This window comes from Siniperca chuatsi, linkage group LG4 (genome assembly GCF_020085105.1).
Source record: "Siniperca chuatsi isolate FFG_IHB_CAS linkage group LG4, ASM2008510v1, whole genome shotgun sequence".
Classification (NCBI taxonomy): domain Eukaryota; kingdom Metazoa; phylum Chordata; class Actinopteri; order Centrarchiformes; family Sinipercidae; genus Siniperca; species Siniperca chuatsi.
This window is the reverse complement of record NC_058045.1, coordinates 8,497,279-8,515,936: the sequence shown is the minus strand read 5'-3', so window position 1 is coordinate 8,515,936 and position 18,658 is coordinate 8,497,279. Positions and strand designations below refer to the sequence as shown.

General features: G+C 40.9%; 1 protein-coding gene across 4 annotated transcripts in view; it reads right to left on the bottom strand.

The window, feature by feature from the left end:
• LOC122874942 (potassium voltage-gated channel subfamily D member 2-like) overlaps positions 1-17,320 on the bottom strand; it is a 32,941-nt gene extending 15,621 nt beyond the window's left edge. The window contains exons 1-3 of one of the 4 annotated variants that reach the window (XM_044193524.1): positions 17,106-17,313; positions 16,887-16,977; positions 15,441-16,622 (exon numbers count right to left, since the gene is read on the bottom strand). In XM_044193524.1, the coding sequence (XP_044049459.1) occupies positions 15,441-16,552 (1,112 nt within the window). In that variant the 5' untranslated portion in view covers positions 16,553-16,622; positions 16,887-16,977; positions 17,106-17,313. Of the gene's footprint in view, positions 1-15,440; positions 16,623-16,886 lie in introns of all 4 variants that reach the window. The other 3 variants (XM_044193527.1, XM_044193523.1, XM_044193525.1) reach the window with 3 other exon arrangements.
• Between the last annotated feature and the right edge of the window lie 1,338 nt (positions 17,321-18,658).

The following is an 18,658-nucleotide window of genomic DNA, read 5'->3' as shown; positions in this document are numbered from 1 at the left end:
GGCAGAGAACAGTGTCACCAGATTTTGGGGCTGAATCTGAATTTGCAGTTCTTGGAAATATTACACCTACTATGAAGAAACCTTTACATCTACATTTACAGGGTTTTAAATTTGAATGTGTCAGTTTTAGCCATTAGTCATTTAGACTTGTACTGTATGTGCTGTTTTTTTTCTATACAGATTAATCTATTAATTGCTTTTTGGATTAAACCTATACTATTCAGGGTATCTCTGCCTTTTTGACAATTCTTTTTTTTATTTGTCTCTGCAAGTCCCTCAACTTTATGGAAATGCAATAATAAACCGCTAGAATACCCCGTTAATCTATTAACTGTAAACTATTGAAAGTAAATGTCAAAAAATAATTGAAAATGCCCATCACCATTTATCAGACCTGAAGTCTGATGTCTTGACCAACAGCTCAAAACCCAAAGGTTATTTAATTTCCAATCATAGAAGACAAAATAAAGCAGCACTTCCTCTCATTTGAGAAGCAGGAACCAGTGAAGGTTTTGATATCAAAACTACTGAGCTTGCATGTCAACAGATCCATCTCCCTGACAAGTGAGCAAATGCCATCTGCTGACGAAGACTGTGTGATTGGACTAAAAGTGCCAGAAAAGCAAGTAAGTGGACCTTATAGTGGGATTGTTTAGTCAAACTACTATTTCCAAGGTCAAGAATAAACTTTCAGGATTAATTGACTAATTGTTAAAGGAACAGTTCACCCCAAAATCAAAAATACATATTTTTCCTCTTACCAGTAGTGCTTTTCATCCATCTAGATTGTTTTGGTGTGAGTTGCCGAGTTTTGGAGCTATCGGCCGTAGAGATGTCTGCATTTTTTTGCATATAATGGGACTATATGGCACTCACGCCAAAAAAATACATTTGAAAAACTCAACAGCAATGTCCGTTTCCAGAAATCACGACCCAGTTACTCAAGTTAATCCAAACTTAAAAAGAAAACTTAATGCTCAGTAGACCAAATATATTTCAAGAATTAGGAAGAAAGGAGAAAGTCTCAAGATGGGGGAATGGTTTGATTTTCCTCTTGCTCAACACCAGAAAACCTCTAGATTCTGTTTGAGTTGCAACTTTAAATTGTCTATATCAGCTTTTTGCACCAAATTTTGCACCAAACAGTTGCAGTTGCTCATCTTCAAGTGCACTCACATGCAGGATAGTTAATGCCACGTGTGTGATACTTTAAACACAATACAGAAATGGCCTTAGATTTTTTTGTCATTCCAGTGAAAGAAGCATTTTAAATTCCTCAGTGAGGGTCTTTGAAACAAACATCAAGGTACAAATTCCAGCCGTTTAAAAAAAAACAGCTGCAAGTTCAAAGGAACACTTCAAAACCTCACAGTGAGACTAAGGGGAATAGCGGAGGTTGGAATGAGACAGAAAGAGTGGTGAAGCGTAAAAATGTACTGAGCGCTCTCTCAGAGAGTGTGGACAGCAGCCAGACTGGCGACAGCAGCGAGCCCAGATAACAGCAAGTACCAGGAACCAGCGAGAAACTGTGGGGAAGTATTGGAAAAAGCTGCATCTCTTCTAACAGCTGCTGACTGGCCCCTGGGGCAGAGTAGAGCTGCTAGCTGCAGCCATATCCACCATCTCCCCACCTGCACCACGCTACTTCATGCGCATGGGGACATCATTACTTTTTTCATTTCACTCCATGAGACTTTCCTGTCAAATCAAAATATGACACGAAAAATAATAACTCGGGGCCATGGGCAGAACAACAACAACACAACTGAAAGGTCATTTTGCCCATCAAAATTGGTCTTGCATCCACACAATCTATCAGTCATCAACAGGCTTACTGATGTCTACTTTCACAGCAGGGGTGGCTGAAGCCTGAATTAAACCGACCCTGGGCCAGTTGGAGAAAGTATGTTTACTTAATGACACAGCTCCCGTTATTTATAACTTCAACATCGTTGTCACTACAGAGGACAGGCCTCCTGATGAATAACGATATTAACACACTGAAGACAAGTTGGGTAAAGGGACAGCTTTGCGTCCACCACAATTGAATGTACCGTTAAAAATCGTGACTGAATGAAGGTTATTCATTTTAATCACACTACAGCACGCCCTCCCTCCCACTATCCCAGGGGGTTGCTATATTTAAGCACTTTTTCATTTCTTCTCCTTTTTTTGGTCTTGGCTGATGGCAAGGCAATTGCTTTGTGGGACGTCTGCCCTTGAAGAATCAGACAATAGAAGGAGATATTTATACATACTGTAGATATGGAATGAGAGCAAGCTGTATCAAATTCAACACTTTCCTCTTTGACTGTGTAGTGTTAAGAAATCAAATCACAGGCGCTTTTTTTTTCTCCGCCTGCTTTCTCGCTTTTATTTCTCTTTTTTTAATGTTTCCCCACCAAAACAGAAGTGATGTTGGTTTTGTACCTGTACTCTAAGATTAGCTGCCTGTCCTGGGAGAGAGAGAAAGAGTTGGAATGTTCGTCTCCCATTTCTCCCATTCATTCGCCTGCTTTCTAATTGGACTTCTCCATCTTTTGAGGTCTACAAATTGTCTTCTAGGGATGCTACATCTACAACATCCTATCAAACACACAAATACATCAGGGACAGTCTTCTTGGAGCGCTGCCATACTAGGCACTGAAAGAGAAGTCTGTGTATGTGTGTGTGTGTGCCTGTGTGATGTATAATCAGAAGTCCAGCAGCACACAGCCTGGAGATAAGTAGATATACAGTATACGCTGAACTCTGATTTGAAGCTGGCAGGATTGGCTATCTATCTATTAATCTATCTACCACACAGCAGATCTGTCGGTAGTGAGTGACATACTTTAATAAGAATTATTTCACAAGATGACAATGTTGATGGGTGCCTGAAACACAGTGTCAGTAGTATTGACTGTATGTCACACGCACTTCTGATAAATGTTTCTCCTCTGCAGTCCCCGAGGATGTTGAGCAAACAGATGAGATTTTTAAATCCTGAATACTAAAGTTTTTTGGATTCTCCTCCAGTTCTCACTTAGAGTCGTTAATGATATGGGAAATTGTGTTCCTCGTGCTTGTCACTCTTTACATCCCATTGACTGGGAGTTGAATACTCAGGAGTGAGCAGTGGGATGTGTGACAGTGTATTTGTGGTGATGATTACAGCCCATTAACTCTGATGGATGCCATTTCATAGAAAAGACGATGGGAGTTGGAACGACGGCGACACAGCTTGTTTTCTGTCTCCAACATGTGTACACAAAATTGTAGAGAAGAGCCCGGAGGAGTAAACTGTAGCAATGTCCACGCAAAATTTCTTTTTGGATCCAAATGAGACCATTTCACCTTTGGAGGTAATTGAATGTCACATTAAAGAGGCTGATGCGGGATGTGTCTCCCAGGATGCTCAGGCATGAGTCCCTTGTGACCTCCAGAAGATAGCAAGGACCAGAGGATCCAGCATCACCACATATGCTACCTGCAGGTACATCAGGAATGTAAATGATGTGTATGTCATGTGTGTTTCCATGCATGTGAGAGCAAGTCTGTATGTGCAAGTCAATGAGACTAAGCTGGACCTGAAATTGATTCCAGTGTCTGGCTTTATTAATGCTAACTGGCTTTCTTTTCCGCTCAAGTCACTTGCTTGTCTTTGCCTTTTGGGCCAAATGTGTGGCTTAGTCAAAACGAGACACTCCATTTGTCTGTGGTCGTTATGTAAAGATAAGGCCATGCATGCCAGAAATCTAACTCTTAAGCTCCTCCACAGGGATTACGGACAATTGGCTAAGGGTAAAAATACAAATAATAATCAACTGTTTACGGTTTCCCACTAATACCTTGAAAAAGAAGCAAAAATCCCCACATGGAAATGCAATCCTTAAGCAGTTGAGATACTCCTGTGTAGGATGCCTGCAGAGAGACACGCAGGCAGGAAATCCTCTACGTGGGAGCTGAACCTGCACTTCAATAACACCTAGACAAACATATCAATCTACAGGAGCTGCCATCTATCTCGTTCTAAATAAAGCTTTTAAATTGTTGCCATTTTTAAGTCAATAAAATCAAACCAGTACAGCATCAGAAGGTATCGACAGGAAAGGATTGGGATGTGTTATTTTATTTGTAATTTACTTTACTTTCATCTTGAATATGCTTACCTGATGTGGCCTTGTTAGTCGTTAGCCTAACTTACCCCCTGGAGTGTGTATTCACTACCTGCATGCAGGCTTTTGTTTTGGAATTTTTATATTTTATATTTTCACAACCACGGGAGGATGACTATGTCATGTCATGAACATTTTAATGGAAAATACTCTGTTACAAGTAAAAGTTCAAAATTTAAGTATATGTAAAGAAGTACTATCAGTAAAATGTACTTTAAAGTATCAAAGTAAGTATTCATAATTCAGAATGGCCCATTTGCATTATTATTATTATTATTATTATTATTATTATTATTATTATTATTATTATTATTATTATTGATGCATTCATCAATAAGCAGCATTTTAACATTGCTGGTCAATGTGAAGCTTGTTTTTACTACTTTATGTACTGCAGGGTAGTTTAATGTAGACTAGGGCATTATATTTTATTTGCTGATCAAACTTCCCCCCCACCCCAATGCTTCAGCAAAATGTGAATGTAGTTATGCTAAAAATAGACAAGAGCATACTTCACTGACAATATATATTTCAGTGATGTAAAAATGATCTAATAGCACAATCAAATGTGAAAGTCACCCAGAGAGCAAGCTAATTAGCAGACCATTTTTAAATAGTCGTACAGTTACCTTAATAGACTAATATCAAATGTCAACTTCATGGTGGCACTAGAGGAAAAGTGAGGGGATCACCAAAGTCAGTAGGCTTCATCCTCTGGGGATCATGAATATCTGTACAACATTTCATGGAAATCTATTTAATAGTTGTTGAGATATCTCAGTCTGGACCAAAGTGATGAGCCGATCAGCTAAAAGACAGACATTGTCATTCATAGAGCCATGCCACTAGTGTGGCTAAAAACAGACTATAGTTATATACTATAGTTTATCACTGTGGGATAGTAAATTATGCTGAAATGCAGACAAAAGACAGACGCTGATATGTGCTGCCTTCAACCTGTCATGTGACTGCTCTGAATTTACAGTGGGTGGGGACAATAAAAGCATCATCACCATTTCCCTTTGTGAAGATTTAATGCTCAATCCTTGTTGATATGGTAGCAGTGAAGTGTTGATTTAACACTGTGGTAAATCAATTGCATCATATTGTTATGTGTGATTTAAATTTTGACCACCCTCATATCAAGAACCAACACCTTTCCAAAACACACAAACAAAATTAAACAAAAACTAAAAAACAATGCAATTTTCACAAGCTAGTAGTTATTGCAGGGCTGTTGTGCTGGAATGCTTTTTATTGTACAGGCTTTATTGTGTCCACCACCAGCATACAATAGACTCTAATAGTAACTTTAATAATTGCACTTGCATTAGATCAGCTGAAACGATCAGTTGAAGGTGTCTGAAGGTCTAAACTTGACATAAAATAATGGCACTATATGATCGCCACTTAATATGTCATCAATCCATCTGAGACCGCATGGAGACAGTTAAAGAAGAGAAAAATATTACGACTGTGGTGGTGACACTGATACGCCTGTACATGAGAAATTAGTTTGAGGTGAAAGTGAAAAATACAGCCCCAGAGCACATGCCCTGTTTAGTTTCTGTTTGACCAAATGGCCTACATTAGGTGATATATTTAGCTATTTATAGAAGCTGGGGCAGGCAGGAAACAGCTGCCATGCGTCAGGGTGACAGGCTGACACCCCTCATCTCAGCAGGACCTCCCTGCCAGGCAGACAGGAGGAAGCTCTTTATACCTAAACTGAAATAGGACATAGCCTCTTATCATTCATACTGCATAATAATCTATGGAGCCTGTGGCAAAGACTCAACAATGAAACTGGGTTAACAGTGGCTAGTATGGGCAGCTCGATTCGAAGCCACACTTCTGCGCTTTACACAGATCTGTATTCAGCCTTTACAGTGAACACTGAAGATTTCATTCAAGCGGGATCAGTATTGATCATGAGGAGCTTTTATTGTGGCATCCTGGCACTGTGAACTGGCACAAGATTCCTCAGCTCCGGCAAAAATGAGACGGTTCATGAACAGTGAAACAGAGTTTTAAGCTGACAAACGGGCTGAATCAATATTCATGACTTTGCCATGAAGCTGCTCACGTTCAGGCATAATGAATGGGCTGTAAACCAAGTTTCAATTAATGTGTGAGCATCAAAGTTTCACCGCTCTCTCTGAAACTGATACAAGCTATGTCTTCTGTTTGTCTCTGGTACATGAAAGTCTATATTGATTTCAACGCTCTCACGGGATACAAGATGGTAATTGATGTTAACTTTAAACACGATTATACAATGAAAGTGTGTCTCCATGAAATAAATGTGTGCTACACAGCATTTAAGTGTAGGTACTGAGTAACTGTCAAGGTAATGGATTTCTCTCATTTCACCTCAGTTCATGTTTTGCTGAGAGGCTTTAAAAAGAGTATAACTTTCTTTTTAAAACCGTACCTACAGTGATATCCTATCACTCTTCAGATTAGGTGTCTGACCAGCATAAGTTACATCACTCTTTGAATTCTTTTCTTTTTCGTTCACACAGCAGACTGATGATTGCTGCTAGCTATAATCTCTGAATCTCTGCTGATCACAGATGTTGGCTTGTTGGCTGAGGGGCATTTTTGATAAAGAGACAAATGTCAGGAGGAGGGATACTCACACTCTGGCATTATAAAAGCTGGCACCGTTTCAAGATATTGTGTTTGCCATGCTGTCCCATGTGGCTGAGAGAAAAAAACGGTACAAATAGCAATACACCCCTCCCAAACGCCTCACAGTGACGGGTTGTCATCACCTTCCTCACAACTTTTTGTTCGTACATCTGTGCTACAAAGCTGGATTTCAAGGTCAGGAAGGGGGCAAAGGCTGGTTTGGGTCTTGGAAATGCAGTATAATGAATACTAGTTCAATGTTTACCATAGTGACAGGCACATCTAAAAATAAAAGAACAACTGTTTCTCCCTCAACCAGCACTCATTACATGCCAATGTTGGGAATGAAAAATGTCACAGCTCTCCATGAAAACAAATGGCAGCCGGTTCTTTGTTGTGTCGAGTGTTACACAAAAGTAACAGGTGCAATGCCAATGACTTGCATATGTTTAACTCTACAATTTATTACAGGGACTTTTTTCAATGCTAATGTGGCCGTGTGGGAGTTACAATTCATATCTCTGTTGTTTCAACACTATGTTGAGCGATAATTAGTTTTCTGACCTTACAGTGAAACCCTGACCATGAAAATTTAAACAAGTGAGTGGTAGTGACTATGTCTCTCCAAGGAAACTTGTAGATACTGGCTGTTCTTGAACTTAGAAAAAGGGTTTCTGCAGTATGTGAAAATTTGATTGTATGGAAAGTGTATGGAAAGTGAGATCCAACACAATGGAATACAGAAAAACCTTCACAATAGTGTTAAGAGCCGGCTGAGAGGGTACAATGCACTTCAGCTTGAGAGAAAATGAGTCCTCCAAGTTAAATAAATTTGCCCATGCCCTCTAGAACGACAAATAAAAGCGTTTTCTGATGACACCTCAGGACATCATTTGTCTGTGCTTTCCAAAGTTGTTACCAATCACTGTTATAAATATAAATGTTAAATATATCAGTTGTATGCTGTGACAACGCTGTGGTTAAAGTTTGGTTAGGTTTAGGGAAACATTATGGTTTGGGTTAAAATGACTACTTCTTTAAGGTTAGGGAAAGATCGTGATCATGGTTAAAAAAACAAAACAATGTTGACCGTCAGTTGGAGTTTTCAAAGTCCGACGTTTTGTTGACCTATCCATCCACCCCGACCACCTCCCTATGCGGACTTTGTCGGTCTATAATACCATCACCAGACTTCCTCCTTCGTTCCTAGCATAATTACTATAGGTACTAGAGGGCTTTGTCACTTGAATGTAACCATATGTCGTTTTGGGGCACTTGCTGAAAGGACTGATGCTGCTGTTCTTCTTGGGAGGAGAAAATTGATACCACTCTCATGTATGTACCATAACTATGAAGCTACAGCCAGCAGCTTGTTAGCTTAGCTTAGCATAAAGACTGGAAACAGGGGGAAACAGCTAGCCTGGCTCTGTCCAAACAAAATCTGCCTACCAGCCTCTCTAAAGCTCACTAAGTAACATGTTATATCTTGTTTCTTAATCCGTACAAAAACCATAATGTGAAAAAACCCATTGTGGTTTTACAGGGTTTCTTGGCTGGACGCAGTGATCAGGGGAGTCAAAACACAAGCAAATGAAGAAAAGACTTTCACTATATTGACAACACGTACGTGGCATTAAAAAAATGATTTGTCTACAAATAGAACACAATCTAATCAAGAAACTCATTCACCAACTTGACACATAAGTGACATAAAGAAATGCACTGCAAATAGAAAAACAAAAGCAAATGCAAATGTATGACTTCCAGTGTTGGAAGTCATACACAACACAATGGACATTACCAGGGGACACTAAAAACTGATGAACAAAACAGCTATTAGCAAAAGGTGAACGCTGGGCATATAGCAAATTTCTCCAGTAATATTTGAATCAGGACATCACATTGTTTAAACTAAAATAAACATTACTAGTAAACTTTTGAACATCACTGATGAGTGATCGACTTCAGCAAATCGCACATTCTTGTGTGTTTGTCAGTATTTTTGTTATTTCTGGAAACATCTCTGCTGTTGTTGTTTCTGTATTTGTATTTGTGTATTTCTGTATGAAGACTGTATTTTCTTCCGGTGTAATTGCTGTACGTTGCGGACTGCAATCTAAAGCGTTACCAAAAATTCTCTATCTACTTTCGCTCTCTCTTTTTGTTTCTAAATGTAGCACTTGAAGCAGTTCAGCATATTTGAGTTGTTGGTGTATTTGAATGATTCTTGGAATTTTGGGTTGTATCCACATGTTTGAATGCACTTATTGTAAGTCGCTTTGGATAAAAGCATCAGCTAAATAAACATAATGTAATGTAATTTTTTCCCCGTTAAAGGTGTTTTTTGGGGGATTTTTTCCTTACCCAAATCGAGGGTCTAAGGATAGGGGGTGTCATACACTGTACAGAATGTAAAGCCCCTTAAGGCAAATTTTGTGATTTGTGACATTAGGCTATATAAATAAAATTGACTTGACTTGTCTTTTTAACATGTACATGGTGAACTTATTAACAAAGAATATTAAACAGAAATGCATAATGCTGGATGTGATGAAAATATATTCAGAAGTAGTTAATAATTATAATATTCAGCTCATAAATCATGACACATTGTCCTCCCCTACATTACTATCCATTATCACCTTTAATAATGAAAGGTCTCAGATCGATATTGGTGATTCTGGCCCCGCTATTACTTGGCATTGGATCAAAATCAAATTTTGCAGTGTGGTGTAATGACTAGTGTTTAGAATAACGAGCTCTACATATAGCCTGACAATCCTAAAATAATTCTTTTTGTAGAACACATTTATCGTGATCCTGACATGATAATTACATGGATCTAATACTAAGCACAGTAAATTAGAAGACTAAACTAAACATAATCCACTTTGAATGTTGTTGTACATTTCAACAAAGTGATGAGGAGACATTATGTGTGTCTGCATACCAATCTCCATGACCAGACAAGCCAGTTTCATCTGTATGTAAATGCTAAGTATGTAAATAAGCCATGCAGAACTATAGGAGAAGATAGCTGTTGGGCTTGGGTTTATCATTTGCACACCATTTGATCCAGTAATCTCATGGCATACACTACATCCGATATCTTTTACAACATATCAATTTTCAAGATAGGACATAGTCATATAATAGGCAACGTTTCCCCATTTCATTCATTCACTCAAGCTGGGTCAGGGTTTCTGGGCTGTTAGATTGGATGCAAGTGGAGCCAGGCAGAGCAAATGCTTTCTAACAACAATGAAATCAAGGTGATGTTTTTTTTCACATATCTCCTTATTTCCTAATGCAGTGATGCTGCATTCATTCGGAGAAACTTTAATCTTGTTCTGGAAAATTCCATTAATCTTTGGTGTTGCTTGCAATACAAAGATGAAAATGCTGAGCTGTGTAAAACACACTGATGCCATATTTTATGTCCTCACACTACGTTACCCAGGCCCATGTGCAGAACATGCTAGTCTATTTCTCTGCTTAATGCAGCACATTCAAAGTGAATTAATGAAAACCCCCAGCGTGGAATGAGTGTTATTGGCGCTGCCTTGAAGACGGGTTGTCAAAGAAATCGAATCAAATGGAGGGACAGCCATTTTGTCCTTGCCATATAGATTATTTATCAATCTGACCATCCGCAGTGACGCATGCCTGCTTTTAGAGTCAGTTCACACAAACACACACACTATCCTCACATCAACCTACCAGCTGGCCATAATCTGTTTTTCAGTTCAGGGTTGACTGACCACAAATACATTTTCTTCTTGACATTGACAATTGTATATATATATAATATATATATATATATATATATATATATATATATATATATATATATATATATATATACTGTCATTAAAATGTAATTTAAGGTGCAAATGAATGTCTTTGAAGTTTCTACCTATTAAAGTACATATATATGATGTAATAAATCTGTAATATACGAATGCCTATAAAATTGTAATCAATCATTCAACTCACACCTCCTCACACCTCCACAACACCCTTTTAAATCTCTAGTTGCCAGTGTGAAACTGTTTCAGTGTGATGAAAACAAAGAGAATTAAAAAAAATGCAGGGTCTTGCGTATTTTCGATTTAGCAGAAAAAAGAGCATCTCTGTTCTTTTCTTTTCACAGATTCTGTCTTTCACAATGATCTTAATCTCCCCTGAAGAAGGCTGCCTGTTCCCGCCCCTCGCTCTCACTCCTCCATTTTGCAGTCATTTGCATGGGCAGAAAGGAGCTTGCACAGAACACACTTCAGTGCCAGGTTCCCCTCATTAAGTCACCTGTCACTTCAGGACCATTATACCAGCCTCATATTAGCATCACCTCTCCTCTCCAATAAAGCACCTGGAGGGGCAATGTGAGCCTACAGGCTAATGGCAGCCTACACATCTCACATCAGCCACTTCTGCTTTACACAGTAATACATCACATCAGGTCATAATGGATTGCTGATTTTCGTAATGTGCATAACATACACAATGCCAAGCTGTGTAATGTATTCTGCTGAACACAAAAATTACACCCATTGCAGTACATAATCAAACACACCAAATGTTCTCGCTGACTGTCGCACTCAGTCGGGGAAAAAAAAAAAAGAGTGAAAATTCTCTGCATTGCCTGCTAGGGCCATGGTAACTTATCCAAACACATGAGTACTATATAATCAAGAATGCGTTTCTTATCTCTCGAGCACAGATACAGTAAAAGGCCCTCCAGATTGTTCCTGTACATTTCAATTACATTTGACATGCAGTGAAGGGTTTGGACTTCAAAAAGCTTTGCTCTGCACCATCTTGAATCATGAAGTTACTGCTTTGCATTGTAGGCTTTGATTGCCATGGGGTTGAGGTGTCAAAACTGGCAAGGATGATAATGGTTATACTTCTGGTGGTTTATGGGCCCTACAGTGACCCTTGTGTCTGTTAACCTTGCCTCCTCTGTCTTATAAATCCTATCCTGAGAGGTTTATAGGGCTCACTTGTCAAGCCTTTCTAGTCGTATTTGGTGGGTGGAGCTGTAGCACAGACAAATGACATGGTGATAAATTCTGCATCTCTTGAGTGACTACAATGTACAGCCACATTTGTTGCACCGTAGGACAATGCACATAGTAAATATCACAATGATCATTCCTCTCAGCATTATCTGGAGGCAGTGGCTGAAAGAAGGATATTGATATGATGATTGGGAGAAAAGTGTGTGTTTGAAAAAACACAAGGCCTATTATGTCTATCAGGTAATGTCTGTTTGTGTCCAGAGGAACGTGTGTGCCTCTCTGTCAGACTAAACCCTGTCCTCCTCACTCCTCTTCCCTTGTGGGTTGCGCTTGACTTCCACCGTTTTCACAGCTGCACTCAGCAGTGCACTCCATTACACCTTAAATCACTTAAAAGATCTGAAGCACCAAAAACTCCCTCTGCAGCTAATTCACCCTGACTGTGTGGATCATTTAGAGAAAACAAGAGCAAGAAAACACTGCAACATCTGATTCCAGCCTAATAAAATGCAATGTTATCTTTATATTGGAATCTGCCACTGCCTTAAATGGACAATATTAAATCAAGTCACAAAATTATACTCTCAAACCTTAGTGCAGTTTTCAAAGATATAGCAAAACACAATGAAAAATCTCATATTTTACACCCAGTCACCCAATTCTTGATGATCTTGGAAGAATCATTCTGACAGAGGCAGATTCATTTTTGTTAGGAATCTGAAAGCAGCCACAGAGATTAGGCTCAATAAATAAGGAGGGATAAGTGGGTCTTGTCCTGTGTTTGGTGGCATAGAGCAGTAGACACACAGAGGTGTGACATGCAGCTGCACAGTGCTATTGATTCTCCGCTGGTCTCCAGGCACCCTTCCCTTTCATTCAGGCTGCCTGCCAAGTGCCTCTGAACAGGAGCCCCTGCTCTCCCAATGTCTGCACGTCTGCTTAAGCACAATCAATGGGCCATCAGCAGGGGATAGAACGCATGCAACTGTCTTTACTTCCACAGGCTATGAGTCAGGGAAATTGAAAATATATGTAGTGGAAAGGCATCATGATACCATGCAGGCATAAAACATCATTGGCTATCAGAATGAAATCAATGCCTCAAATGAAGGTTCCAGCCAGTAGCGTCCCCGCTAGTCTTTAAAGAGCTTATTTGCAACCGAATGAAAAGTCTATTCATATCTGACTTAAATAACTATTTGTTCGATGTGGATCAATTTTTCTGCATGCTGATATCTGAAACAAACCATCAGAATACTTCACTTCCCCTGATCAGATAAGCATTTGAAGGTTACTGGAGGAGAGTAAAACAACAGATATTTTCCTCGCTTCAGTGTGTTCGCTAGACAATGACAACCACAATTCAGCTCTACTGTAGGGTTGTGCGAGTTATGTTTTTTTAAAAAGCACACCTCAAGACAATGATGGATCATGAGAAGGAGCCGACTTTGTCTTTCAGTAATGGTTATTCAGCCTCTCCACCGGTGGTCCACTATGCAGTATTCTGCACCACTGCAAGGCTTCAGTTCAGGTTGCAAAGCTGTCAGCCTGGCTGTCATGGTTCACAATGGAGTGACAGAGACGTCCCCATTACCAAGGACATTTCAGTTTTGTTCTCACGCGGCAGAACATCTTTTTCAAATCCATCTTAAGCAACACAAAGGGGATTCCATGCTGAATGCAGCAGTATCTTTGTTGCTCCCCAAAGATAAATAATGTACCCTCTTACACAACTCATCTTTCATCTGCGCTTTAAATTTGAAAGGAAAGCACGGCCAATGCAGCCTTACATTTGAGATGGCAGCTTCAATCACCAAATCATGCATATCACTAATTATGCACTCATTGGTCATTTCGAGGGTGAGTGGTAGTTCGACTGGTATTGTGTGAGTGCAAGGGGAAGCTTTGTATGCCATATTTGCCAAGACAGAAAACGACTAACTCGGTGTCACCCGTAGCGTGACAGCAGATAGAGAGGTTGATGTAGTGACAATAAATAACAATAATAATAATAATAATAATAATAATAACATATGTTGCCTGCAGAGCTGAAGGGTAACCAGGTGCAGAGTGGCTGCATCAATGCAGATATGAGGGCAGACAAAAAGAAAGCTCGATATCAAACACATGAAAAATCAATCATACAATTTAGTTTGTTTGTATGTAGCATGAGCGTTCCTGCATCAGTTAAACCAAAAATAATACAGAAAAGTGTGCATCTAAACTTTATATTCACAGAATTATGCCACATCTCAAGCACACACTTATATAATAGCCATTTATACACACATATACACACCTGCAGACACACAGGCGGACACACACAAGTACACACAGCCAGTGGCAATTTGTTTTGCAATGTTTGATCTGTGGTGTTATGACTTCGAAATTAAAAGACAACATTATTTCAACAGGACCTCATTTGTGTGTCATCAGTGAAGAGGAGGACGTGAGGACTAACATTAGCTGAGTGGCTGTTCAACCTCATACTTGCAGCAGTGAGTAAAGAAGAAAGGATCATTTTACACACAAATTAGAGCAGGTCTGATTATTATTTCTAAACGTATAACTATATCGCGCTTCAAGCAGCCAAACGCCGCATTCACTTGATTCATTTGAACAGATAAAAACCAAATGGCAGCCAGTCGGCTCACTGACACAACTTTTCAGCACCTTGGAAGCGCACCGGCCCAGAATGCTGAGCTGGAGTGAATAGTGGCAATAATAACAACAATGATATTAATAACCCACGTCAAGCAGCTGAGCGGTTGAGTGCGCTCATCAATGCAAATTAATTTGATGTAATCGTCTTAACCGCATTTAATTATTTTATGCTATATCAGCACATAGTACAGCTGACGTTGTTCATCAGCATGAAATTAGCATTCAGATATTTACTGTACCTCGCTAAAGGAGGAGAGAAGCTGAGAGAGGATGAATGAGAGACAGACGAGAGGCGATGTAGTAGGGAGAGGAAAGGTAGGGTGTGTGTGTGTGTGTGTGTGTGGTCTACACACTTTGTAAACGACTTTGCCTTTAATTTTGGCCAGTTAGGAGCATGTGTCTTTGGTCCTAAGAGCTCTCCAGTAAGGTGGACTTTTTTAAAGATCCCTCACTGTCTGTTATTCTTTGCGGTAACCTTTCCAAAAGAGCGCACCCAATACAGACCATTGAAAACAGGCAGGGACGAGGCCTAACCTTCGGATAAGGGCTGCTTGTGAGGTGCAGGCTCATTGATAGGCAGTGAATGGCGCACAGACGCCTCTATAAAGCAGATCAGTCCTGCCCTCGTGTTGGCTAAGTAGCGCTCGAGGCCGTTAATATGCCCAATAAATGCACACCTGTGGCCGCATACAATTAGCTCAAACAATAGCCGAAAATGTGTGCTAATTAGGCTCTGTGTCTCTCGACAAGCAAATTTAATTAGGCTACTCCTCAAGCATTAGAAAAATAAAAAATGGTTGATTATCACAACGTATTATTGTAATGAAGTAATTGAGGGCATGTTTGGTAGTGTGTCGCTAAAAATATGGATGTTTCATAAAGGCAATAAGCCAATTGAGGCGGTGATTTATGGAGAGTTGAAAAACCTTGAAGGGTTTTATGGACTTATATGCAGCCACCTACCCCAGTGTTGTCATGGTGACAATGGTGTACCAAAACGCTGCGGGGATACTGGTGAACTTGCTGGCTGTGGAGCCTTTTTCTGCATAAAACATGACCGTTGCAAAGATAATGATGGCCATGGTGAGGGAGAATAGTAGGAAGCCCAGCTCGGAGGCGCAGCTCTTCAAGGTGTAGCCCAGGATGCGCAGCCCCGCGGAGTGCCGGGAGAACTTGAAAATCCTAAAGACCCGGAAGACTCTCAGCGTGACGAAAGCCCCGCTCACCTGGTCATTGTCTGTCATGACCAGGCCGATGTAGTAAGGCATGATGGCAACCACGTCAATGACGCTCATCACACTTTTCATGAACTTGTACCGGCTGGGAGCTGCGATTAAACGGAGGAGATACTCAACAGTGAATATCATGACGCAGGCAGTGTCTAAACAAAAGAAAGCCAGTGCGTAACGGTCGCCACAGGAAATCTCCTTTGACCTGTTGGGCAAAGTCCCACACGGAACCGTCTCCACCACATTGGCCATCACTGATATGGCAATGAAGAAGCCTGTGACATAGTAGAAGACCAGAGCTAAGGTGCTGGTGTGAGGGTTTTCAAAAGCCCGCCACAGGAACTCCCGGTACGTCAGGTTCACCGGCGTGACGTCATTGCTCATGTCCATCTCCTCGTCGTCTTGAAGCCTCTCTGCATTTTCGCGCCTCCGGTCCTTGTACTCCTCGTAACAGCAGTCCCCGATGATCTCGGGGATTATACCAAAGAAAGCGAGCTCCTCGTCGTATGCAGATATGCATTCTTGGCGCGGATAGTGTAGTTTCCCCGTGCGGTAAAAATTGAGGATATTTCTAAAGATATCAGGGTCACGGTCGAAAAAGTACTCATTTGTCTCCTCGTGGAAAAAGAAGTCTCTCTCCGTGCTCCCCAGCAAAGTGTCCGGGTACCTCTCCAAAGTGGTTCGCCACGTCTGAAACTTAGTCCCACTTACGTTGAGGATGATGAGTCCGTCCTGGCCTTTCTTCTTTTCTTGGGGAGGGATGGGCATCGGGGTGCTCGCCACGGGCATCCATCCTATGGCCGCCGCTCGGGCGAATGGGAGCCATGCCGCTACACCTGCTGCCATGCTGACCTATAGTGTTTAATACAACCCTGCTCCGGTTATCACAGTGCTATGGCTCAGAGATGAATTGCATCTGCAGGAAGAACAGCAGATAGAGACACTGGTGGTTAGGGTTCTGAAGCACCTAGGCTTAACAGAATGTGATAAGAAAACACACAAGCCCATTTACTTCTACTGATACTGCGCATAGCACTGTTGAGTATCACTCTCAAGCCTTTTCCTCATTGTAACTGTTCAGTTATGGAAGCCTACTTTGCGGCAGAATATGTATTGGATATCGAAAACGTCACCCATCAATAAGCAGGAATGAAAATCTAAGTAACGGAAAACCACCCACCTTAGGGAAGGCTGCTCTTTAAACTGCATCCACGGTGAGTTTAATAAAATACCTATCCTCGGTAGAGAATACTTGCGATTCCGCCACCCATCTGCAGCCAGACGATAGAGGAAAAACAGTAGAATAGCGTCGCATCAACAAGTTAAACAATTCAAGCGGCAGGTTCTCAGCAGTGATCATTCGTCCAAGCGCGATCTTTCCTTTTTTCTCTCTTCTTACCATCCGCAAGGCAACGGTGCTCAGTTGCATGCGTCTTTCCTCCCGTTGCAGCTTCTCCTCAATAAACTCCTGTTCAAGCTCTCGTCGACTGCAAGACCACCCTCCCCCTCCTCACCACCAAGCCCCGACTGTGGAGAGAGGAATCATATGCAGAGAGAGGAGTGGTCCTATCTGTACCCAGAAATTCCTCTGCTGCTTCTCTGTGGGGGGCTGCATCACGCGGGGGGAATCAGTGCGTAATGGTACTCTAAGTAGGCGGCATCTCAATCAATTTGACTTACCCCAAATGTGTAGTATATGATAATATAATGAAATATCTGAAATAAGGTGGTGGCTTATTTTCTGTGGAGGTCGTAAATGTTGGCCTTCTCTAGCCACATGAATGCACAAAGTCCTTTGAAGTTTTCCTCTTTTTCGAAAAATCCCAAATACAGAGAATAAAAATAATAAGTCTGATACCATTCAGTTTGGGGAGCTACGAGCGATATGTTGTTTGTTTTACGTATTAAGACTCTTACACTTGGCGAAATTTATTAATTGCAATATTTAGGCTTATTGGGGTTTTTTTTTTCTTAAGAGAAATAAATATACGGATGTCATATCTGCAACAGATCGTGATCAATATTGTTTCTTGAATTGCATCGTGCTTTGATGCTGTTCAGCGGGGTTACACAGCTTAAAAGGTCAACATCATTGGGCTACACTGCTCTACTGACATTTTCCAAAATAACCATAATCAATGAAATGTCTCTTGTGTTCCATAACACAAACACTGGCATCTCCGAGGGGGTTCGAGACAGCTGCGTTCACTGTGAAGCATATTTGGCTTCAGATCCACATATCAGGACATACAGAGCACGTTCCCACTCAGCCTTGAACAGATGTCGGTCCCGTTTTAACCATTTTGGTTTTTCAGCACCATGGACAGCACCAAAGCTTTCAACATCTCTGCAGGCGTCACTTTCTCGTGCCTCTGTGTGCGTGCAGGTTACCGTTTCCTGGCATGTTTTACACTATAGTCACTTAGCTTTAGATCTTCTCCAGCTTCAGAGTCATGCTTAAGCACACACAGCTGGTGAGCCTCTCCAAAAGGATGGTCTCTTTGACCATTAACCCAGACTTCCGGCACCAGCCGAAATGAGGTGTAGATTCATTCTCCTTAGAAAATTTACCGCAGCTGTTGCTCTTATCCAAGGTACAGTAATAGCCAGTAAGTGAGAAGGAAGTGGCCCAGTGTCTTGCTCAATGACAGTTAGACAGTAAAAGTGACTGCTGATGGACACATTATATGTTGCACCAGTCAGACATGTTGCCTTTTGCTTTCCAGATCTTCAGCCAGTGCACTACATTCACACCCAGCCTCTGGTCCCCTCTGGCACAATGCTGAGTTTTTGTAGGATGAATGCACAGGACTGTCAGAAGTCCCATTAGTGTATGCTGAACATGTCACAGCACACTCAGTGTTCAGTTTGAGCAGTCAGGCCCAGGGGCTATGTATTCATCAGGGCATTTAAATATTCCAGCGGTTGCCAAATGGCACCAAACACAAGCGT